Source organism: Umbelopsis ramanniana, assembly GCF_025399195.1.
Source record: "Umbelopsis ramanniana AG unplaced genomic scaffold K450scaffold_16, whole genome shotgun sequence".
NCBI classification, from domain to species: domain Eukaryota; kingdom Fungi; phylum Mucoromycota; class Umbelopsidomycetes; order Umbelopsidales; family Umbelopsidaceae; genus Umbelopsis; species Umbelopsis ramanniana.
The window spans coordinates 248662-271554 of record NW_026252102.1 but is presented as its reverse complement, the minus strand read 5'-3'; the positions used below and the strand labels follow the sequence as shown (position 1 = coordinate 271554).

General features: G+C 44.4%; 11 protein-coding genes across 11 annotated transcripts; 6 read left to right on the top strand and 5 right to left on the bottom strand.

Moving 5' to 3' along the window:
• The first annotated feature begins 80 nt into the window (after nucleotides 1-80).
• Nucleotides 81-1833, top strand: K450DRAFT_233773 (uncharacterized protein). The gene is made up of 3 exons (XM_051587811.1): nucleotides 81-318; nucleotides 386-609; nucleotides 671-1833. The coding sequence occupies exons 1-3, from the start codon at nucleotides 106-108 to the stop codon at nucleotides 1644-1646; spliced, it is 1413 nt and encodes a 470-aa protein (XP_051446240.1). The 5' UTR covers nucleotides 81-105; the 3' UTR covers nucleotides 1647-1833.
• On the bottom strand, nucleotides 1834-7515 carry K450DRAFT_233756 (uncharacterized protein). The gene is made up of 13 exons (XM_051587810.1): nucleotides 7248-7515; nucleotides 6535-7179; nucleotides 6213-6473; nucleotides 6003-6151; nucleotides 4171-5909; nucleotides 3916-4089; nucleotides 3404-3786; nucleotides 3231-3338; nucleotides 2939-3160; nucleotides 2805-2873; nucleotides 2402-2725; nucleotides 2260-2310; nucleotides 1834-2194 (listed from the first exon to the last, which is right to left on the bottom strand). Exons 1-13 carry the CDS (start codon nucleotides 7278-7280, stop codon nucleotides 2021-2023), a joined length of 4332 nt encoding a protein of 1443 aa, XP_051446239.1. The 5' UTR covers nucleotides 7281-7515; the 3' UTR covers nucleotides 1834-2020.
• K450DRAFT_233745 (uncharacterized protein) lies at nucleotides 6858-8760 on the bottom strand. The gene is made up of 5 exons (XM_051587809.1): nucleotides 8659-8760; nucleotides 8283-8538; nucleotides 8103-8152; nucleotides 7706-8027; nucleotides 6858-7583 (listed from the first exon to the last, which is right to left on the bottom strand). The coding sequence occupies exons 2-5, from the start codon at nucleotides 8325-8327 to the stop codon at nucleotides 7227-7229; spliced, it is 774 nt and encodes a 257-aa protein (XP_051446238.1). The 5' UTR covers nucleotides 8328-8538; nucleotides 8659-8760; the 3' UTR covers nucleotides 6858-7226.
• On the top strand, nucleotides 7994-8839 carry K450DRAFT_233742 (uncharacterized protein). Its single transcript, XM_051587808.1, has 2 exons — nucleotides 7994-8037; nucleotides 8119-8839. The coding sequence occupies exon 2, from the start codon at nucleotides 8326-8328 to the stop codon at nucleotides 8602-8604; it is 279 nt and encodes a 92-aa protein (XP_051446237.1). The 5' UTR covers nucleotides 7994-8037; nucleotides 8119-8325; the 3' UTR covers nucleotides 8605-8839.
• A 734-nt stretch (nucleotides 8840-9573) lies between these two features.
• Nucleotides 9574-10257, bottom strand: K450DRAFT_233738 (uncharacterized protein). Its single transcript, XM_051587807.1, has one exon. The coding sequence runs from the start codon at nucleotides 9841-9843 to the stop codon at nucleotides 9655-9657; it is 189 nt and encodes a 62-aa protein (XP_051446236.1). The 5' UTR covers nucleotides 9844-10257; the 3' UTR covers nucleotides 9574-9654.
• K450DRAFT_233737 (uncharacterized protein) lies at nucleotides 10029-11158 on the top strand. The gene is made up of 4 exons (XM_051587806.1): nucleotides 10029-10093; nucleotides 10236-10685; nucleotides 10757-10947; nucleotides 11027-11158. Exons 2-4 carry the CDS (start codon nucleotides 10355-10357, stop codon nucleotides 11099-11101), a joined length of 597 nt encoding a protein of 198 aa, XP_051446235.1. The 5' UTR covers nucleotides 10029-10093; nucleotides 10236-10354; the 3' UTR covers nucleotides 11102-11158.
• A 30-nt stretch (nucleotides 11159-11188) lies between these two features.
• On the top strand, nucleotides 11189-12801 carry K450DRAFT_233732 (uncharacterized protein). The gene is made up of 7 exons (XM_051587805.1): nucleotides 11189-11395; nucleotides 11485-11513; nucleotides 11582-11632; nucleotides 11714-11776; nucleotides 11839-12034; nucleotides 12095-12420; nucleotides 12484-12801. Exons 1-7 carry the CDS (start codon nucleotides 11275-11277, stop codon nucleotides 12646-12648), a joined length of 951 nt encoding a protein of 316 aa, XP_051446234.1. The 5' UTR covers nucleotides 11189-11274; the 3' UTR covers nucleotides 12649-12801.
• A 20-nt stretch (nucleotides 12802-12821) lies between these two features.
• K450DRAFT_233728 (uncharacterized protein) lies at nucleotides 12822-13863 on the top strand. Its single transcript, XM_051587804.1, has one exon. The coding sequence runs from the start codon at nucleotides 12992-12994 to the stop codon at nucleotides 13472-13474; it is 483 nt and encodes a 160-aa protein (XP_051446233.1). The 5' UTR covers nucleotides 12822-12991; the 3' UTR covers nucleotides 13475-13863.
• A 1-nt stretch (nucleotide 13864) lies between these two features.
• K450DRAFT_233726 (uncharacterized protein) lies at nucleotides 13865-18485 on the top strand. The gene is made up of 14 exons (XM_051587803.1): nucleotides 13865-14257; nucleotides 14323-14466; nucleotides 14535-14719; nucleotides 14787-14976; nucleotides 15053-15212; nucleotides 15278-15381; nucleotides 15456-15863; nucleotides 15932-16108; nucleotides 16175-16379; nucleotides 16448-16959; nucleotides 17017-17214; nucleotides 17297-17626; nucleotides 17768-17941; nucleotides 18022-18485. The coding sequence occupies exons 1-14, from the start codon at nucleotides 14033-14035 to the stop codon at nucleotides 18358-18360; spliced, it is 3351 nt and encodes a 1116-aa protein (XP_051446232.1). The 5' UTR covers nucleotides 13865-14032; the 3' UTR covers nucleotides 18361-18485.
• A 3-nt stretch (nucleotides 18486-18488) lies between these two features.
• K450DRAFT_279321 (uncharacterized protein) lies at nucleotides 18489-20834 on the bottom strand. Its single transcript, XM_051593327.1, has 5 exons — nucleotides 20701-20834; nucleotides 20443-20589; nucleotides 20275-20364; nucleotides 20096-20201; nucleotides 18489-20018 (listed from the first exon to the last, which is right to left on the bottom strand). Exons 1-5 carry the CDS (start codon nucleotides 20764-20766, stop codon nucleotides 18610-18612), a joined length of 1818 nt encoding a protein of 605 aa, XP_051446231.1. The 5' UTR covers nucleotides 20767-20834; the 3' UTR covers nucleotides 18489-18609.
• A 322-nt stretch (nucleotides 20835-21156) lies between these two features.
• Nucleotides 21157-22636, bottom strand: K450DRAFT_186285 (uncharacterized protein). The gene has a single exon (XM_051584423.1). It carries the CDS (start codon nucleotides 22592-22594, stop codon nucleotides 21452-21454), a length of 1143 nt encoding a protein of 380 aa, XP_051446230.1. The 5' UTR covers nucleotides 22595-22636; the 3' UTR covers nucleotides 21157-21451.
• Nucleotides 22637-22893: the final 257 nt, after the last annotated feature.

Here is a 22893-nt window from a genome sequence, read left to right as displayed (position 1 = left end):
TGCCTATGGTATGCTGCTGTCAGCACTGAATTTTTAAAAATTTAAACACATCCGAAATTTTGCTGCTCCGCAAACCCCACCAAGGATTGACCAGAGACATTCCGTATGAATTTAAGACAGTTCACGAAATGGACGGGCAAACGGTCGCCTCCACTATTATTTGCGCTTAAAGTTATATGGCTCTTGTCAATTTTTACTGGTGAATACCTTGGATTTTGGAAAGCATCTCATGATTGCGCTCCTTGGCCCAAGTCTCCTAGCTGGAACATCCGATCATCAGCATCTCGTCAAGAATTAAGCCATAATGACCATAGACAGGTAGAATTTTAGGTATCTGTTGATGATATTATATTTAAAAAGCTGTTGCTAAAGTTTTACATGATAGATCGATAGTACAGCACGGCCCTACAATATCATGATCATTGGTGATCCGCAACTGACGGACAAGTATTCGTACGGAAGGAAAGGTGTCATTCAATGGATCACTGAATTCTATAGTGATCAGTATATGCGAAGGAATTGGAAAAAGCTCAACCGAAAGCTGCGACCTGACGCTGTGGTCTTTCTTGGTGATTTGATGGATGGAGGTCGGGAATGGCCCGATGATCGGTGAGTTGTCCGACGCAATGAGAGTAAGGGTTACTACCCTATATCTAATTCGAGTACGCAGTGAATGGAAGGAAGAAGTCAACCGATTCAAAGCATTGTTCAAACCATTAGACAGCAGTACCAAGGTTCTTTACATGGCTGGTAATCATGACGTTGGATTTGGAGACGGTATCAGAGCAGATATTGTCAACCGTTTCAAAGGCGAATTCGGAGATACTTCATACGAACTCTTTCTGGATAGCCATAGCATTGTCGTGATTGATTCGGTGTCAATGAGTTCGTCGGATCCTAATATTCATCAGCAACCACGAGATTTCGTAAGAGAGATTCGGCCATCTGATAAACCGAGAATTTTGTTCACGCATGTGCCGCTTTACCGTGAGCCCAGCCCCATAAGTGGAGCCTATAGATCTGAGCCTCCAGAGGATTTATGTGGGCCACTACGACAAAGCAAGAAGCAGATCAGACAAGGTGCAGGATACCAGTACCAGAACTTAATGACCAAGGAGCTCTCTGATTATATACTTACCCAGACGCAAGCTGACTTTGTCTTCTCTGGCGATGACCATGACTACTGTGAAGTGATTCACAAAGTTGGAAATCGGCAGGTTCCGGAAATATCTGTCAATACATTCAGTATGGCTCAAGGTGTTCGCTATCCAGGCGTGGTCCTCCTCAGTCTCTCGGCGGCTGAAGACTCTAAAACCGAATCCTACGCAAACAAGCTCTGCTTGCTTCCTGATCAAATATCCATATTTATTCGATACGCCATCCTCTTTGGTCTATCTGTACTTGTTCTGTTTTGCAACAACTTGCTGGAAATCTATGGTCTTTTGAAATCAGGTAGTACATCACCAACCATACCGTCTTATCGCCAAGATGTAAATAAGGACGACCAGAGGAAGAATAAATATCTTTCTCAAAATCGGATCCATCTTGGCAAATGCTTAGATGCCTTCAAGAGGACGGCAAATAACATTCGACAAGTCGCTATACCCAGCATTTTGTTTTATTTATTTTGTGCCTTAGTGTTGTAAATTTATTGCTCTAGTCCGTAGAAACCCCCTCCAACTTGTATATTCTCGCGTAAAAGTAGCTAGCTATGCATTGCAGTGAAATATATTTCATTTTATAGGTTAATCTGTTTGCGCAGGGGAAAAAATGGACGAGAAGAAAAAGAAATTATTTTGTGCGGTATGAGGGGAAGGAGACCAAAAAAAAAAAAAAAACGTTACATTGGAGGATCAATATTGTCAATATACATGGCTATGAAACAGATGAGAAGTATCTGTGCAATTGAAAAGCAGTTCTTGTGGTGAATGATAATGCAATGATGAACACAAAATTGTCTGCCTAAATTCATCTGTGGGCATGTTTGGGTTGGTTGGTGAGGTGGGAGAGTTTTGCAGTTTTACTTTGGAATTGCTTGCTTGGCGGCTTCTACTTGATTTGCAATATCAATCAGGTGATCGTATTCCCATGATCGTTCACACATGGATTTGAATACGCCAACACCAGAGTGCCCATGTAAAAGGTTATATGGCGTATCGTATTCTACAACCTTGCCTTCGTCGATCACGAGTACCTAGAAGAGATAGGAGTTAGCCCAATGCTGAATAATACAGTAGGCAAATGGTGAGAAAAACATACCTTGTCATAGTCAATGATGGTACGTAAGCGATGGGCAATGCAAAGCAGAGTCTAAAATAAGCGAAAAAGAATGTTAAAGAAAAGGACATGGCACTGTGCGCTTGGCTTGAAAGCGAGCGAACAAACAAAAAAAAAGGCTTACTGAATCTGCAAATTCTTCTCTAATTGTGGTTTGTATCTTTTTGTCGGTGTCAAAGTCAACACTGGATGTTGCTTCGTCCATGACAATCAAACGTGTGCTATTGCGCAATAGAGCGCGAGCCATACATAAGAGTTGTCGTTGTCCTTGTGAGAAGTTCGTGCCACCTTCACTGATTTGGGTATCCAGACTGGTGATAATGCTAAGATTGTCCTCCTCGTCCATATCCAGGAGGAAAGAGTGGCTGGTTACGAGATGAACTCTACGTAATGCTTGCCATATCTCACTGTCTGAGAATTCATCAAATGGGTCGAGATTCACCCGTATCTTTGAAAAGGAAATGAACGCAAACAACAAAAATGAGCATGGGGCCATTGCATAAAAGCCATACCAGGTATGTACTTACAGAGCCGGAAAATAAAATGGCGTCCTGAGGTATGATGGTCAATTTTGACCGAAGGTCATCTACACCAATCTGGAAATAAGATGTGTCAGCACTGGAGGAGCAGAGAGAAAGGCCCAAAGGATAAGGCGTCTTACAGATTGAATGTCGATACCATCAATCACGATGGATCCCTTCAGTGGCTCAACAAATCGTAGGAAACTCAGAGTAAGCGTTGTCTTTCCTGATCCAGTACGGCCGACGATGCCAACCTTTTCTCGGGGCTGTACATCAAAGGATATTCCGCGAAGTACCGGATCATCATCCGGGGAGTAACTGACTTCCAAATCTCGTACCGAGATGGCTGCTTCGTATGGCCACTACAATGGAAAACAAACCAAGTCAGCTACCTTGTGTATTCCTCAAGAGAACTACAATAGACCTACTTACGTTCATAGGAGGTCGACTGTCTTCAATGATACCTGGGGGCTCTTGAGGCATCTCAAGGTATTCTTGAACACGTTCCACCGAGTTCAAATGCATTTCCACCGTTGTATACTGAACAAATAAACAATCAATAAAAAGTTAATCTCAATCATGGCTTTCTTTCTATGTGTTGGTACCTGTCTCACAAGCCAATAAATATGTTCCAGGAAAGTAGAAGAGAAACTCAAGGAAAGACCAGCAAGACCAGCGTCAATGGTATTCAGATTGCGAAGCAGGAATACACCAGCGAGGAACGAGACAAGAGAACCTGACATTTCCACTCGTACAAAAAGCCAGCGGTTGGTTGTCCACAATGTATAATAGGATCTCATGTTTTCGTCCAGGCGGTTGAGCATTTCGGACATGAAAGGCTTCTCTTGACCATAGGCTCGGATGGTGGTAACGCCTACCAGAGTCTCTGAAAATTGACTGAAGATCGGGGACCGAGTGACGGAATTGATGCGCTTCAATTCTCTCGAAGCCCGAACATAGTACGTTCCGATAAAGATGTAAATGATTCCTAAAAGGTGTGTGTAACAAAGTCAATATAACCGATCACAGGAGCACAGCTAGTCGGCTATTTATTCCCTAGGCTGCTGTGAAGGTCCGTCCGTTCCCCCTTTTTTACAATAGAAAAAATATATCTTACCTATAACCACACTGGCAAATAGGAATTCGGGAGTGATCGCACTAATAACCGCCACCACCGCGGTAATGCCAAGTAAAGTTTGCAACAACAAGGTCGCGTGCCAACTCAAACTGTGATCGATTGTCTCCATGTCTTTGGAAAATCGGTTTAGGATTCGTCCCACCGGAGTAGTATCTGTTGCAGGGTGAACGGTAAGTCTTTCTTTCTTTTTCTTTTTCCATATTTCATGGTCACTTCATTCACTATACAACTTACCAAAGAACCGCATAGGTGCATGACACACTGATATCAGTAGCTTGTGGAAAATTAATCGAGAGGCTCGCAAAGAACCGTAGTACTGGATGAGGGATCGAAGCAAACTGATGATAATGGCACCAAAACAAATCCAAACGTAAATAGAGATGTAATAATTGACGGATACAGGCTCATTGGAGCACTCCTTGTCGAAAAGTTGACCATAAAGTACCACGGTTGAAGCTCTCTTGGTGGCGGCCCCAGTCAGCTGCGGAAGGACCACTTGTCCTATGGACGCTACAGAGGCGGTGACGTTCGTGCATGAGTGTTTATTATCGTACGCTGCTGACCAAACCTTGAGCCAATAGTTCTCGGCAATATTGAAGAGACGCGATATAACATAAAAACATATCAACGTTCCCCAAAAGAGAAGGCCACCACACGCCAAGAGGTAGGTTGCGTAAATCTTGACTTTGACTTTGCCAATTTGCCTAACTTCTTCCTCAATTAGCTTTTTAGGAACTGCGCGCAGCACGTCACTTCCTGCGTAGCTTTTAGCGCTGTCTTGGTCGTTAAATCCGGCTTCATCATCATTCTTGACGAATTCGGTGATATGATCTGGTATATCATCGTCCCCAAAGATTTGGGCTAGTTCACCGTTGTTACGAAGGTCTTCAACGTTACCATGGCGGATCACTTGCCCGCGGTTCATCTGTACAAGATACGACGCACCACCAAGACAAAGTCGAACGTGATGAGAGACTAAAATGATCGTGCGATCATGCATCAAGTCGCCAAGTAAGCACTTTTCGTAAAGATGACTGGCAGTGTTGGCATCGACAGCGGAAAGACAATCATCCAGAAGAACCGTTTTGGCACGAGAGTAAACAGCACGAGCCAAAGAGACTCGTTGTTTCTGTCCTCCAGAAAGATTGATGCCTTTTTCACCAATCTCCGTAAGGTCACCATCTTCCAAAATGTCGAGATCCTTGACCAGTGCACACTGATAAAGCACTTTGTTGTATCGCAATTCATCAAATGGTTGTCCAAACACAATGTTGTCACGAATCGATGCATGTTGAATCCAAGGTTGCTGAGCGGCATAGGCCACCTTGTACATGTATAAACTAGAATCGACCGAGTCCAAAGCAAATTTGTCTGTGGTCATAATCTTGTTCCAATCAAATTTGGATGGCAACCAGGCGCGACCAGTAACGGCATCCATTTCACCCAACAAGGCGTTCAACAAGCTACTCTTGCCACTTCCAGTAGACCCGAAAATGATGGTCAGCTTTCCCGATGGAAAAGTCATGGTAGGCAAATCAAGTACGAAACTGTTCGTGCCATGGTAGGTTATTGCTGTCAATGTGCTGGATGATGACGAGTAGGAAGTAGCGTCCTCACGGTTTCGATTGACAGGAAGCAATGGGTCATTCTCTGTAGGCTCTTTGTCACCTTTCACAACAGCGTCGATGGTTTTGGTAAGACCATCGTCATGATTTGACTTGCTGTTATCTTTGAGATGGCTATGCCACTGGAATGTTCCCTCGTCGAATCCGCAGCGAGCTCGCTGGCTGTTGTTCAACGTTGGAGAAAGCATTTTTGCGCCTTTCCTGTCACTTCCTCTCTCATCTTCGCTGAGGAAGTCGCTAATACGGGTTAAACTGACTTTGGCGTCGATGTAAGACATATATGCTTCCGGAATGACATTTAAGGGATCTCGGATCATGCCAAATAGTACGATACTGACAAATGCGGTGCTGTAGGCGCAAATCATCATGAAGTTAAGAAACATAGTGAGTATTTAAAAAAAACCAAGTATGACTCAAGTGGCTCGCTTTAAAATCACTCACCTTGCCGTCAGTTCATGCCCTTCAACCTTGGTATACCAGAGAAAAGACACTACAGTTACAAGAACTGGGCATGCAAACCACACAAGCCCGACGCAAGTGTTCATGATATAGACACGAACAAATCTATCCAATTCGATATTTCGCGCTCTCTGCAATATGAATGTGAGATGACTGAAGTTTGTTGCTGACCACTCTCCAATGTTAACCTACCAATATCTTCTCTTCCCATTTTCTTTCCCATGCGAACGCCTTGACCATGCGAATGCCATGGAGAAGTTCGTTCAATAATTCCGTTCTTCTATCTCTTGCCGTCATCAGTCTTTCTTGAATGCGGTGATATTTCTTGCCCATGTAATGATGAAGAGGAATGGAGACGATCATGACTGTTAGCCCGAACAACGCAGCAGTGCCCATTATTCGATATAAAAAGATGACGCCGAACAAAATTTCAAAAGGGCTGCTGTAAAATATCTATTTGGGATATATCAGTTTCCGCGCATTCATTCGATGCTGTACAAAAGCTTCAACTTACGTGGATGTAGGATGACATTTCCGCCAAACGTTCAGCGTCAACGCTCATCAAGTTTGTGATTTTTCCAGTGGTCGTCTCACTGACGGTATCTTCGGCATTGTCACTACCGTCGTCCTTCTCCGCGGCTTTGGCGAACCCAGTGGCGTCTTTTCTCCGAAGACTTTTAGCATAAATCTCAGCATTCAGCATGTTGGTCATTCGAACATTGCATCTTCGGCCCCATAGTAAAGTCTGAGACGAAAACAGAGTGTTGACTACGCTACCAGCAAACATTCCAAGACAATACAGGTAAGCGATTTGAAGCGGTCTGCCAGCGGGATCCTCAATATACTGAAGAAATTTGTCGAGGAAATATGGGTTCGAATAATGGGATAAAACTGCGCCTAATGAAGTGATGCATTGGAACCAAATAGCATGACGATTGCTTTGGTAGATTTGATAAAGAAGGCTGAAAGGACCTTCACCTCGTTCCACGCATTCGAAATCTCTGTGGCACTCTTTGGCGCGATGCTGTCTGGTCAACGCCCATAGATCCTCAGCATAAACAGTAGGTGCTTGTCGTAGTTGCGTGAGAAAAGGATTCATCCAGTTGAACATGATGCTGGATAATGGTGAAGCAGATGCTTCTGGTGTCAATAGTCGACCCTGAGAAATTTGGATTAAATCATATGTTTCAGGTACTAGAACCAAGTTTATATTAAAGTGAGACTTACATTACGCAGGACTCGACCATCTTTCAAGATCATGACACTCCCATCACTATCGTCAAGATCCAAAAGCTCCTCGCGTTCAATCTCTCGCGGGGTTGTTACGCTCACAAAAAACAAGGCAAAGCAGATGCATGTTGACAAGGCGGCCAACAAAGTCTCGAGAGCCGTTCCAGGCACCGGCGTGGAACCTAGCGTTAAAGAACGAATTCGAATGACAGAGGCCAAGGATGTGATGGTATAAAATGATAACAGGTGAGGATTGTAGAGCGAGAGTTTGGATGGCGCCACAGGATTGGAGGATATGATGAACAGTTTAGTGACCATCACGAGCGCGTAGATCTGCGAACCAAAAAGGAAAGTCGGTCATTCACATCGTACTCATATTTTCAACCCCGGAAGGAACAAATGACCCACAACGCCTCCCTCGATGCGATCGAAGTGTGGTTCCACCCATCACTTACCCAAGACAGCATTGACAATGCTGGGCATATGATTTGATACAAGGGCGTTGGTCCATCTTGCCAAGGATTTTGTCGATGGTGGTCTAATATCGAACTTTCTAATCGCCAGGCGAAAATAAATCCCCAAGTGCCGATCTGTGTCAAGACCCCAGCCAAATGGGCTAGGCTTCGGAGAGTATGAACTTTTTGTGTTGGCAAGCGCAGAAAGTCGGCATCGGATATATCAATGCGAGGTCTTTCGTAGTATGAAGTGTATCGTCGGTGGATATAGACGGCGAGGGATGTCAGAACAAAAAAAAACGGAAGTAGTACATCGAAAACGCTAATTGAAGGTATTCAGGTTTTAGATAGGTTCAGATCCAAGTCAAACTCAACGTTTCCATTGACAAGTACGTACGTTTCTCTAAAGCAAGGAGTGAAGTCTATGCCATCTGAAGTGAATGCGTCCTAGGAGGTTTTTTTTTGGCAAGTGTCAGGAACATGGTCAATCTTGCGGGCCGCCCCAGACCATGGGACTGATCGGCTCGCTCCGGCCACCATTCATCAAGTGGTGGTTCAAGCATTAGGGGTTACTTACCTCAAGAGTCTGATCGCTCCCGCAATAGTGGTAGACGATTCTCATGCAAGAAGAGAAAGACTGTTGGAACGACGTCTGGTCAGCTGGTGGACGGACAGGTATACTGTATGGAAGTGACTGTTTCCGGAGAGTGACCCCACCACCGCCGTGCCTTTTCCGGTTCTGGTATGGAGAGCTATTATTATTATTTTCACCGGGAAACTCGTCCTGCGTTCCCGCTCCTAAGTACTTGTCGTGGTTGGTAAACTACAGTGTCCTTTTTGTTCAATACAAATGCAAACAGAAATACAATAACAATAATAAAATAAAAATAAAAAAGTAGAGTGAGGGCATTGTATAAATTTATATGCAGAAATTGAATATATACAGATATTACAGTGTCATTCTAATGTGGCGAATGCAAATGTAAGCGAATAATTCAGCCTGGTTTCCGTAAACTTTAGTTTTGGTACTGCCTGGCTTTCACCCAGGGGTCGCGACGCCGTTCCTACATCAAGCTATGGAAATAAAGGATGTTTTCACATATAGGTATGGGATCGACTCTCCACACCTTATTAGCAATCATCGGGACGCCGTTGCGAATGCAAAGCAATTGAAACAATCGATTTTAAGCCACGACTCAGCGCAGCGAACAGGACTTGCCTACTAGGGTATTTCCGCTGGTTTGGAACGGAGATATACCCTGCATCTTGAACCGATGAGACGACATTTGTCCTGTTTGGATGTTATTAAAAAAAAAAATACGGTATTCGCCTTCCATGTCGTCTGTCAATGACCGGATGAGTGCTACTTTAGCAGGTGACGCACAACTCTAATTCGAGCGGTGTGGCCGAGCTTGTACAACGGTCTGTGGCCCTCCATCGATTGAGAATCGCTCGATGTTTTCTCACCTCATGGTAACTGCACATCACACTGACTTGCTTGTCAGCAACCCAACCACTTTTGGCTGTCCTCGCTTTTTATCCGTTTCCATGGCATCAACGGCTTTATTCCTCCGCTTATTTCTATTTATTTTTAGATTACCTAGAGCTGAGCATTCAATCTTTACTAAAAAGTCGGGTGCTCAGTTATGAGCATCTAACTTTCTCTCTCACAATCGACAAGGCGTAAGAAGAAAAGGGTTTGAGCACGATCATCTAGATCTTTTTGGCTGCTATCGATGATGTGACGGATATAACTGGAGAAAATGGTTACAGCCTGTGTCAAGTCATACGGAATTTTTCGCTCAGTAACACTGGAGACCACAAGACATAATCTCCCCTCAAAACTGTTATATCTGTTCGCCATCTGTGTTCATATTACGATAAGATTTTGATTCCTTCAATCCATCTCATAGCAGATAAAGAGGGTAGCCCTCGGGCCCTGGTGTGGGCTAGAACTTTCGGTTTGACGCCTTTTGCTGAAACTTCCTAGTGGCTGTACCATACACCATGCGGGCGACACGGTCAAGATGGAAATAATGGCCGAACGTGCAGATCAAATTATAGGCTAAAATGCGTATGCATCTGTAAACAGTCTTGGCAGCTGCCAAAGCATTATGGGCTGAAAGCTTATGGGTCATGCAACCACGCTTGCTGAAGCGACTTGTACAATCATAACTAAAAGCGGTGTCGTGCTGGTATCAGTTGAATGATCATGCCGCCCAACTGGCAGTGCATCTGTCATACAAGTCATGTCTTTGATTGACGACGTATTACAACTTGTTTATATTTATGCCATGTTTGTCACTTTGCAAAAAGCCGGTAAAGGGCATGCCGAGTAGTCAGGATAGCGACGTTATTTTATCATTTAATTCTAGCCACCTTCATTCAGTACGTGCGTGCATACATTTACTTTCTGTGATCACACCTTGAGCTTTACAGCGATTACCATACGATCGCTTCCTGAACTCTCTCAGATAGCATGGTCCTCTTACATGCAATTTTTTTTTTGTTCTGGTTGGCCATACCATAGTGTTAGTGACAGAAAAATCAAAGCAACTTCCTTTGAAGCAATTGTTTCTTAGTCGCTACAGAAGCTTTCTTTGGTAGGGTATCTTACATTATACTTCTAACTCTCTGATCGATTCAATAATGCAGCACATAGCGAGTCCAATCCTTATTGAACAGATTGAACTGGCAAAGACTGTTTCCTTATTTTCTTTTGTGCGACAAACTAACTTTTTATTTTTGTTCGCTTTATTCCCGTGCAACTGGCAATTTAATGATGATTTACTTCTTTTCCTGCTCAAAATGAAAGTACTCGCTATCTGCGCCATTCTTTTAGTCGCGTTGCTACAGGCAGTGACAGCCAGTGTGTTCTCACAGCTTCAGTTCATTAAGATTGTCTCTCCCGCTTCAGGCGCAACTGTCCAAGCTGGCGATAACATGACCATAAAATACACTATGCAGCCGCTCATCCTTGGTAAGAGCAAGAGAGTCCACGCTTAAGTAGTGAGCGACAAACACTGACTTGTTTGCTTTCCTTTCCTGAAGATCACGTTGCATTCGGTGAAGCCCTGTCGTTGAATGTTAAATTCCACTCGCGATCCGGCAATAAGAAGCAGCAGCTATTAACTACCATCGCTCCCAAGTGCCCTGTAACTGCTAAAGAGTCCAAGTATGTTACATATACCCGTCAGTGGAAAGTCCCTGCCAATACCAAGCCTGGCTCATATGCCGTTGAAGTAAGTACATTTAAACTCGGCGTGAAACAATATGCCAATACCAGGATTTTCTCAATTAACTTTTTATATTGCCGCTCAGTTCAATGAATCCTTCCGCACACGAGGAGGTACTTTTACTGCTACAGAGACGGTCAAGATTCATATCATTGATTAGATATCATGCTGTTGCAAGTATTCATTGAAATAAAAATATATAAAGGATACGTATAGCTTGGATAAGAGTCTACGCCCATCAGTTAGTGCGTCGAGTGGGGTAAAGGGACTGCTTTTGACCTGCAGTACAAGCTTTCGCACGTTCCGAAGATATCGTCACTCTCACTCTTTGCCATGTCAAAGGTACTAAATTTTGGATCCATCAACATCGACGAAACTTTTGAAGTTCCTCGCTTGTGTCAAAAAGGTGAAACTTTATCCAGCGTCGGGTATACTGTCAGAGGAGGTGGTAAAGGTAGGCACACCGCAAAGCAAACACTCAAAGACGAGTGTTCACACCTACAAACACACTCAGTTGTTAAGCTACTTGATTCATTACTGTAGGCTCAAATCAATCAGCTGCATTGGGAAGGGTACTGCTTCTACTTTTCATTATACATCACGTTTTCCCTATAATATAACTCAATTCCTTGCATTATAGGCAGGAGCAAAGGTTTACCATGCAGGTATTGTGGGAAAGGATGCTGTTTGGGTATGTATATATTGGAAACATCGAATGCGGATACAACTACTATGGTTGACCCCACATCCTAATTAACCTATCCTTCCAAAGGTCAAAGAATTGATACGCGACCAAGGCGTAGACGTTACATTCATCAAGGTGGATGAACAAGAGGTACAGTTTCATCATGCGTGTTCGGAGCGGCGTTGAATCTTATATCCCCCGTCTACTCATAGGTCAACGGCCGTGCACTTATACAAGTGTCCCAGGAAAACGGCGACAATTGTATTGTATTATACCCTGGCACCAATGCCAAATATACCGCTGAATATGCCCAACAGGTATTGGAAAATTTTGGACCTGGTGATTGGATTTTGCAACAAAATGAAATCAGTCAGGGAGGCGCTATCATGAATGTTGCGGCTGACAAAGGTATGGACGCGAACGACATCCCATTTTTGGACCGACGTCTCTCATGCTTTTCGAATTTAGGTCTCAGCGTCATATTTAATCCTGCACCTATGACTTCGTCTGTGTTGACCGAATTTCCATTGGATAAAGTGGATATTTTACAAGTCAATGAAACCGAAGCAACTATAATGTACCAAGCGGTGACGGGGAGAACAGATGAACCGGTTCCTGAGGACCTTATCGAGCTATTGATGAGTAGTTATCCAAAGTTGCAAGGCATCGTTTTGACACTTGGAGGCGATGGCGTTCTCGCTTTCTTTAGACATAACAACAAGACACAAAAGTACAGAATACCTGTTGCCAAGGCAATTGTGAAAGATACCACAGCGGCAGGAGACACTTTTGTAGTACGTGTTTGGTGTACCTGAACCTAATGCCCAATGGGACATAACCATTTTCTTTTTTTGCAGGGATTCTTTTTGGCAGCATTCTTAAGAGACAGCCAAGAAGAGTTTTTCAAACGGGTTGAAGCCTCTCTTAACGAAGCTAATGTAGCAGCGGCTATTTCTGTAGAACGCCCTGGGTCGATGTCGTCTGTACCTACTTTAAACGAGGTGCTAGAGCGGTCGGGTTAATTTGAAAAAAAATCTTGTGGTCCGACACCGACTTTGGTAGCACAAAGCAATTAAAAAAGATCTAAATTTGTCCAATTCTTTTTTTTCATGGTGCAAACCGCCATTAACGTGAAAGCGAGAATAGATGTATTTCCATCTAAAAGGAAATGGATCATTAACATGGATCATAGTAGAGTTGGTTGAATAGCCAAGGCGACTTCTGCCGGCTGGCTAGTGTTGCAGTGAAGTGATCATGGCGAGGGAGGGCGTGCAGAGAGAACGAGTTACAAAGTCTTATTGGGGTTGCCACCCCTAACTCAATCCAACAAATTAGTGCTGCTTCTGTTCTCTCTCTTTCCCCAAGATGACAGGCCTTGCATGGTCATTGGCAATCTATGGTTTTGCCGTCACCTTGTCAGCTCAGCTGGTCACAGCTCAAACATCCACCGTCGCCGCCGTGCCAGCCAATACAGAGTACGCTAACAACGGTCAGGCAACTGGACCTTATGAAGGCCAATTGAATCCAACTGCCTCTGTCAATGCAGGTGGTTTTGATCAATCCGACAATGGAGCTAATAGCAAAAGTCAAAGCTGGATCTCGTCTAATTCTCACTGGGTGATCATTCTTGTGCTCTGTCTGCTGGTGCTCGCAGCTTTAATATATTATATTTCAAAAAGCATTCGCGGTGTCCGTAAGAAGATGCTGAAAGGCGACCAAGACGGATTACCTTTACAGAATAGAGGGGGCTACACTGCACCTTACGAGCAACACATGAACGAGTCAATTCACCCTCCTCCCATGTATTCCTACGAACCACCAAAGTATGAACAGGCTGTTCGATACTAAACCTCCCTTTGCGCGTATGGCTCCCCCTCACGTTTTGCTGGCGAACGTTTCCTTTCATCATCACGGTAGATACTGAGCCATACTACTACATTCCATACAATGACTGTATTTTGTGAACTCGATGGGACCTTTCCATATTTTCCCGAACCCTGTTTTTTTTTTTTTTTTGTTTTTTTTGCCCTCCTTCACAGAGCAAGCAAGCGATATTCATATTCAGTATTCCCCCTATTTCCTCTCTTCTCCATTTCTTCCACGTAACTATAACCAATCTATAAATTTTTGCACCTCGCTTTCATGTACAAAATACCAACCAACCGTGTTGATGAAGTGAGAGAGTTATACGTCAGACAGCAACATAGTCCATATCTCAATCAACGGATCTTCAATGTGTTGACTGCCAACGAACCGAAGGAGCAAAACAATCTCTTCTTTTTGGGTTCGCCAAAATCGACAACTTCCATATTTAGACCGGTTGTTTTGGCAGCGACCAAAAATTTAACAAAAGAGGCATCAGCGATATTTTGAACATCAATCCTTTTCTTACTTTTACTCTTTGTCATGACACTAGGACTAGAGGAACGTGGTTCCTATGTACACAGCCATGGCACAACAGTATTCCTCAAATCCCACAGTGACCAGAGCCAAGACGCTGTTGCTCACGCCGCTTTTAATGAAAAGCGTTGGGTGTGGGTGGAAGACGCAGACGAGGCTTATGTAGCAGGTCATATACTGAGAGAGCTAGAGAATGGTCAATCCTTTGAAGTCGCTCTCAGCAGTGGTTCGGTATGGTGTCTGATGTTGCCAGCTATCTCATTACTATCGTTTATCTCATCCCTACTTCTCTTCAGGTCCGAACCGTCAGTGCAAGCGAAATACACAAGATGAACCCGCCAAAGTTTGATCAAGTAGAGGATGTTGCGGAACTTAGCTTTTTGAATGAACCTTCAGTTGTACACAATCTAAAGATGCGATATCTTGCCAACAATATTTACGTGAGTATAAATTCGGGACATTCATGCCTAAGCCAAGCGCGCTTTGAAACTGATATCGGGAATTATAGACATACTCTGGTCTCTTCTTGGTAGCCATCAACCCGTACAAACGGCTACCCATTTACACTGAGGATGTTGTTAAGATGTATAAAGGAAAAAAGCGTGGTGAGGTACAGCCTCATATCTTTGCCACGGCGGATCTGGCCTACTATGATATGTTGCAGGACCGAGAGAACCAAAGTATCCTTATTACGTAAGTGGACCATCTGCAAACTGTCCGTTTTGAACGAAAAGATGTTGACTTTGTTTTTCACCACCAGTGGAGAATCAGGAGCTGGTAAAACAGAAAACACAAAGATCGTGATCCAGTACTTGGCATCGGTCGCTGGCGAAGGTCGAGGAGCGAATAAATCGGCCGATCGGCTAGAACAACAAATTCTACAAGCAAACCCCATCCTTGAGGCTTTCGGTAACGCTCAAACCATCCGCAACAACAACTCTTCCCGCTTTGTAAGTTTTTATACCGCTCACTCATGATATCAGCGGCCGTGGGTACTAAATTGTCCGATATGGCATTGGTTTGCAGGGTAAATTCATTCGCATCGAATTCAATATGCAAGGTCAAATTGCTGGTGCCAACATTGAATGGTATCTTTTGGAGAAGTCTCGAGTTCATCAACAATCTCCAAAGGAAAGAAATTACCACATCTTCTATCAGCTGATGCATGCCGATAGCGCCACCAGAGGTATGCCAATACTCCATTTGCATTTTTGTGTGATCGAAGGTTGACTCATCGCTTTATCATAACAGCCAAGCTTTTGTTGGAGAATGATGCTAGCCAATACAACTACATCAAGCGCTCAAATCGATATATCGAAGGAGTGGATGATGCACAAGAATTCAAGAATCTCAAGGTTAGTTCTTGCGTTTTGAATCATCGTTACGCTATCCTAGACCAATCTTAACCAAACTCCACCCCCCCCCCCAGAATGCAATGGATATCATGGGCTTTGAAGAAAATGAACAATTTGACTTCCTCAGAGTTGTTGCTGCCATTCTACATATTGGAAACATCAACGTAGTGGCAGACCGTGATCGTGCTGATATTCGTGACTTTGCCGTCATCGAGCGGGTCTGCCACCTTCTAGGTGTTCCTGCTCAAGAGTTCCGTAAATGCCTTTTGACACCCAAGATCAAGGCTGGACGCGATTGGGTTAACCTTGCTAGAACCCAAGCTCAAGTCATATCCAGCTTGGAAGCGCTGGCCAAGGCTCTCTACGAACGCAGTTTCAGCAGTCTGGTGGGAAGAATCAACAAGGCCATTGACAGAAACGTCTCTGGAGACAAGCTTGGTTTCATTGGTGTCCTCGATATTGCTGGTTTCGAAATCTTTGAGGTAAGCGGTAAATGGTCAAGGACATAAAAGTGCGAATGTATGCTAATGCAATGAGTTCCCTGCCATAGGTCAATAGCTTTGAACAGCTCTGTATCAACTATACAAATGAAATGCTTCAACAATTCTTCAACCATACCATGTTTGAAATTGAGCAAGAGGAATATCGCAAGGAAAACATCGATTGGTCTTATATTGACTTTGGCCTTGACCTTCAGCCCACCATTGACTTGATTGACAAAATCAACGTAAGTGTGCACATTTCGGCCAATGCGTTGTATAGCTTTTTCGTACCAACCATATCTATGATCTAGCCCGTGGGCGTTTTGGCATGCCTGGAAGAAGAGTGTGTTGCCCCCAGAGGAACAGATCAACGTTTCCTGGAGAAGCTGAATCGCACATGGGGTGATGTTGATTCAAAATACCAAAGAACTCGTTTCCAAGATGGTTTCATCATACAACATTATGCAGCTGACGTTCAATACTGCACCAAAGGATGGCTTGATAAGAACAAAGATCGTAAGTAGCATGAACCTGTAAATATGAGCCAAGAGTACGTCTTTAATCCATTTACATTCCCATTATAGCACTGAACGAAGATGTTACCAGACTCCTTGCTCAGTCTTCAGAGTCTTATGTTGCCAATTTGTTTGAGGACTATTTGCAAGAAGATGATCAAGGAAGCCTCCCATCCTTGGCCAAGTTGCGTAAGGGTGGTGGTTCATTCAGAACAGTTGGTCAGAGACACAAGCAACAGCTGATGACCTTGATGAAGACCCTTCGCATGACCCATCCTCATTTTGTCCGGTGCATTGTTCCTAACGTTCACAAGCGAGCTGGCGATATGGACATTCCGCTAGTATGCGACCAGCTTCGATGCAACGGTGTGCTGGAGGGTATTCGTATCTGCAGAAAAGGTTTTCCCAACCGACTTCCGTTTGCTGCCTTTAAGCAACGCTATGAGATGCTCTGTCCTGAAGCTATTGGCGAAGGATTTGTTGATTCACGTACAGCATGCAAAGCACTTCTGAAGGGCATGGAGCTGGATCCAGAAAAGTACCGCATTGGTACCACCAAGGTGTTTTTCAAAGCAACAGTGGTAAGTCTTTCAATCGATATCGACATTACTGTCATGTATTCTTAACACCGTGAACAGCTTGCAGAAATGGAAGAAATCAGAGACCGCAAGCTTTCTGCCATCTTCACTACCATCCAATCTGTTTGCCGTGGTCACCTTGCTCGCAACCGAATGCACAAGACAAGTCGACGCACTGAAGCTCTCAAGATTATTCAAAGAAACTCTCGCATTTACCTTGTTCGCCGTGAATGTCCTTTATGGAAGCTCTATGCAAGGGTGAGTTATAACAGAAACAGCGAAATCCATAAGAAGGGTTAGTTAGGGTCTTTTCTAAACATTGGCATCTTTTTGTCTGTAGATGAAGCCGCTGCTAGGTGTGCATAACCTGGAATCCCAACTGAAGTCCAAAGAAAAGCAAATTGAGGACCTTCAAACTCAAATAACGGTTCGCGAAACTGAGCTTCGCACCGCCAGTCAACAGCAACGGGATCTCGAAGCAGAGAAACGCGAGTACGCTAACCTGCTTGAACAAGAGCGTATGGTGGCTCAAGACACAGCTGCCAGCCTCCTCAGCAACCAAGAAAAACTTGCGCTTGCTGAGGAAGAGCTACAGGAGAAGCAAAACAAGCTTGTAGCCGTTCAAAAGGAGAAAGAAGAGAGCGTTGCTTCTCTCACAACAGAAAACGCCGCTCAAATTGCCATGATCAACAAACTGCACAACGAGTTGAAGGATTATGACGAAGAGAATAAGGCCCTCGGCGAGCGAGTGGATGTTCTTGAGGAAAGCGACATTGTCAAGGATCGCAGAATAAAGGAGCTCGAAAACGAGGTTGAAATGCATATTCAGAAAGCGGCAGATACCACCGAAAAAGATTTGGAAATCGCAGAACTGAAGCGACAGCTCGATCACTTTATGCAGAAAGAAGAGGAAACGCGACGAAACGAGCTTGAGGAGCGAGCTCTCCTGCGAAAGCAGTTCGAAAGCACAAAAGAGGAATTTCAGGTAAAGGAATCTAACTGTTTGCCAAGCGAAGCGATACTTGTGCAACGTATATTAACACTGCTATGCCTTCCTTTCATTAGTCCAAGCTGGAAAACATGACGCAAAAGGCAAAGAACCTTGAACATGATCTCAAAGATAAGGATCAGGAGCGTGATAAATTGGAGACAGATCTACGTGACGAAAAAGCTGCACACTCTGCCTCGCAAAAGGAACTACAAGGACAGATTATTGACCTTCGAACTTCTTTGAAGGATGAGCAGAATGAAAATACGTCACTCAAGAATAGAAATGCCGAGCTAGAGGAAGAGCTGGCTGCATTGATTGAATTGCTGAAGGCTGAGCAGGCTGAAGCAACAGCTCGTCTTTCAAGGCTCGGTCAGCACTTGGAACGGCCTAGGATCCGCAAAGCTATAAATTAGTTCCTAGCCTTTCCTCTATAAACCCGTGGGATTGCCCGCCCCCATACGCAATATACCCCCAGCTGTACCATACCAGTAATCTTTCTCTAGTCCAGTTCACTTCCTGTATCAAACGTACGTAATATTTTCCTTTCTCCAAACACCCTTTTTTTTCTTCGCAATATTGTAATAAAATCGACGTATTTATTTTTCCCCCAACATGTGTTCAATAAGCCATTAACTACTGTAGACTAGACGGTTATAAAACTATTAGAAATCATCATCATCATCCCATTCACCGCCACTTTCTTCTTCTTCATCGTCAGATTGAATAGCCTTTTTACGATCTTTGAGGGCAGCAATCAAGCTGTTAGTCAGATCACTACCACTACTCATAGAAGGTGAATCAACTGGAGATTCTTCGCGAGGTTGAGATTTGGAAGTACGTAAAGCACCAATACCACCTGAACCACGAATGGCATCCATCAAAGCGTTACGGCCACCAGAAGAAGCTTCCGGTGGAAGAATTTCAGATATCGACGGTGGTGTTTCCGAAGATGAGGCACTGCTCATAACCGGTGGAGGAGGAGGTGGTGGTGGTGGCATACCCGCTCCAGCAACTGGCGGAGGAGGAGGAGGTGGTGGTGGTGGTGGTGGTGCTCCACCCTGCTGAGGAGGAGAAAATGGCGGGGGAGGCGGAGGTGGTGGTGGGGGAGGAGGAGCAGAGGTTTGCTGCTGCTCAGCTTGATAATCATAATCTGGAGTAGACGCGGGAGCTGGAGAAGAAGCTGGTATACGTGGACCGGGTGGAGGGGGTGGAGGACCACGATCCTTTTGCCGGTTTGGTAGCGGAGGTGGTGGCGGTGGAGCACCTCGTCCAGTTGGCATAGGAGGCAACGGAGGGGGTGCTGGGCGCGATTGTGCCGATGAAGATGGGGCTCTATCAGGTTGTGGCCGAGACGGTGGCTGAGCCGAGAAAGATGGCGGCAACGGCGGTGGCGGAGGTGCTGGTGAGGACACTTCATGTTGCTCGGCCGGCCATTCATTGTATTCATCCTCATAATAAGTTGGCTGCTGTTCTTCTACTCGCGGTGGCGGCGGAGGAGGTGGTGTTGAAATGGATGGGGTGCTAGGTGCAGCACTTCGAGATTTGTAAGGATTGTTCGATCTCGGAGAAGCCATCCCATTAGGTTGCGATGGACTCATCATAGAAGGCGGCGCTGGTCTGGGTGAATGAGCTGGTGCATGCGACATGGGTCGCGTGGGAGGAGGAGGGGGTGGAGCACTTCTACGCGATGGAGGAGGTGGAGGCGGTGGACGGCGTCCTCCAACGCGAGGTGGAGGTGGAGGTGGTGGACGTTTAGACTTTGCAGCTGGAGCAGGATTGCGAGATCCTGGTCGTGAAGGAGGCGGGGGAGCTTTTTTAGGCTTTGCTTGAGCCGGTCCTCCTCTTTGCTCTACGAAATCTTTGATGAAGTCTTCATTCTCGTGAATTTCCTCCGCTGAAATACCCAAAGCCGTCAACTGCTCGAAAACGCCTTGCCATTCAGGATCATTGTTCTGCACACTGAATCCTTTTTCTGGAGTGTACCCAATATGACCCAAGTGTCGGAAGTCGGCTGGAAGTCCAATCTGAGTTTTGTCCAGCTTTCCTTTCCCTTTCCCGCTTTTACCTTTATCTAATCGTCATATAATGCTTAAAGTTAATGTCACGAACAAAAACATACATGAACTGACTTCGACGTTTGTGACTTACCGGCGGGCTTTGTGGCTCTGACGTTCAATGCCATTCGACTGTTCAGTTTCTTGTGCAGAATTAGAGCGTCATTTTCGTCGGTAAACGATAGACCAGCAACATATTCCTGAAATAACGAGGTTCAATCTTGATGCCATTCGCTTCTATAACACGCTCCTGGAAGCATAAAAATTACTTACATCGGCTGTAAATGTAAAGAAGAACGGTGTATCCATTTTCAGCTCAAAGCCATCATACAGTTCCTGTTCCCAGATGACAGCTGGATGATTCTGTAAAGATTGATTAGTTCTCTTTTGATGGGCACATATAGAGCTTTGATCATCATATAGTATTCAAGAAATCCTTACCTTCAGGTCAACGATGCGAAGAAAAAACGCATTCCTCCGCTTCTTGTCGACTAGAAATACTAAACCACCCCATATATTCGTATAACTCCATCGCTGAGGATTAGGGTAGGCTACATACAGTCGAGCAACAGTTGCCGTGAAGATTTTCTGTAATAAAAGGGCAAATTTGCAGCAGGCTTAGCGTGTTAGCTTGGCGGGATTGGATTGCAGAATTTCCGAGTGAAGGAATTCTAACAGCAGAGAAGAAAATACACGTACCGTATTAGGTAACGCTCTTCTTATACGGTTCTTGTCCTCGGCGGATGAGAGAGCTGCCGAAGGCATTTAGACTGTAGCAATGACAACGAAGATGACGATGAAGGAGCTGAGAAGGAAAAGTGGGAAACCAGTTGCAAGCGGGGAGGCCGGTGCAACGTCATAGGCGTTTCCATACTTAAGTTGAACCCACGCTGTAAGGGTAGTTTTTTGTCAATGAGCAATTTCATTTTAAAGTCTTGTATATTTTATTTATGAGTTTGTACTTGAACACTGAAAACAATGTTTCTATGCTCTGTTAGATGGAAGAACCAGCCGTGCTCAGGCTTTAAAAGTGACACTGATTTCTTTCGCTTTGTTGAAGAGCATCAGTTGAAACAGCGCGACGATTTAATTTTTTTTTTTGTGTATAAAATGGAGTATCGAAAGAATAAGTTTGATTTCATACGCTGCGTTTTTATTTCTTGATCAGATGAATTCAAATATCTGTTACAAGATTGTACCGTAGCAAGATGTTCTGCCTTTGTAATTTAGATGCATTCCATCTTATGATTGCTTCGTTACCAAACTGTGATCTTTTTCGCAGGCAATGGCGATATACCCTTCTTCTTCTGGCTATTAAAACAAACGAAAAAAAAAAAAAACAATCACCATGACTTTGTGCATTCAAACAACCTTCAGGCTGTTACAACATAAATGAACGTATTGATGCTTTATGTTTATGGACAAAAACAAAATGATAAAAAAAAATGGTTCACATTATTACACAACTCTTCTGTTCTACGCTACTCTCTACTTGTGATCGACCTGCAGCTATTCTCTTGAGCTCTTTTAATCTATCCACAGCCTTTTGGTTACCTCGGGACATGGCTAGCATATACCAGCGCTTGGCTTCCTCCACATCGGCGGTAATACCAATCCCGATTTCCGTATAATAGCCAACTGTAAACTCTCCCATAGGTTCTCCTTTGTCTGCTGCTCTTCGAGCCCATAAATATGCTTGATGGTCACTCTGTTCAATGACACCTTCAGATCCTGTCAGGTACCAACCTGAAACAGCTAGCTCTGCTTCTGTGATACCTTGATCGGCTGCTTTTCTATACCAGAGCACTGATAATGAGGCATCAACCTGGCATTGTAGTAAGCCATATTCGTAGCATGTTCCCAACTTACACTGGGAGGGTGCGTATCCTAGATGTGCGGCTTTGGAAAACAACTCGAAACTATATCGCTCGTCTGCGATAACAGTTGAGCTGACGTCTTTTTCATACACCAATCCAAGCTCATGTAAAGCATGTGGGGTGTCTTCAGTAGCAGCGGCAGCTGATCTCTTGAGCCAAAATATGCCCTCGCGAGGATTCTTAGCCTGATTTAGATGACCTTTCAGTAATATCATGCCAAGCTTGTACATCGCGATGGTGTATGAAAGATTTGCTGCCTTTCGATAAAATTGCATAGCATGATTGTAATCTCGACGGGTACCAGCACCAATTTCATAACAGACGGCGGTGCGATAGGTTGCCGGTGGATGATTTTGTTTGGATGCTTGTAAATATAGAGAAAATGCTCTATCATAGTCTACTGGCAACCCAATAGATCCGCTCCCATAACAGTTTGCGAGGTAAAATTGTGCTTCAGGGTATGCAGTTTTGCCAATTCCTAAGCCTTGGGTTGCCAATTTCTTGATGATTTTTTGAGCTTCGAGGACCATTCGTTCTCGAGTCTTGGCGCCTTGTTTAGTGTCTTGTTCGTCAATGGTAATTTGAGACACAGTATCTATCAGATACAATGCAAATGCTAAAAGCTGGTCTGGATCATTGTGTGCCCGGGCCTGGTCTCTCAATACACGAATATTTTCAGCTGTGGGTGCGGGCAGATTTAACACTTTGCCAGCCATACTTGATCCAGACTCCGATGATTTACTGGAGATGGATGGCTGTCGATCTGGTAATTCAGATATGGCGGTTACTAGTGACGGTTTAGATATGGGTAGGCTGTTGGTTCTATCTTTGTTGAACCTCAAATTGATCTCTTGTCCAACTGGCGACAAAGCTAAAATCTCTTTGTATATGTATGTACCGCCGGGAGAGTCATTTAATGGCTTGTCAAAATCCACAACGAACATAGGCTCAGAACGAGCTGGGGATTTTCCTTTTGTTGGCGACCGGGCAAGCAATATTTCGTTTGGCACATCTA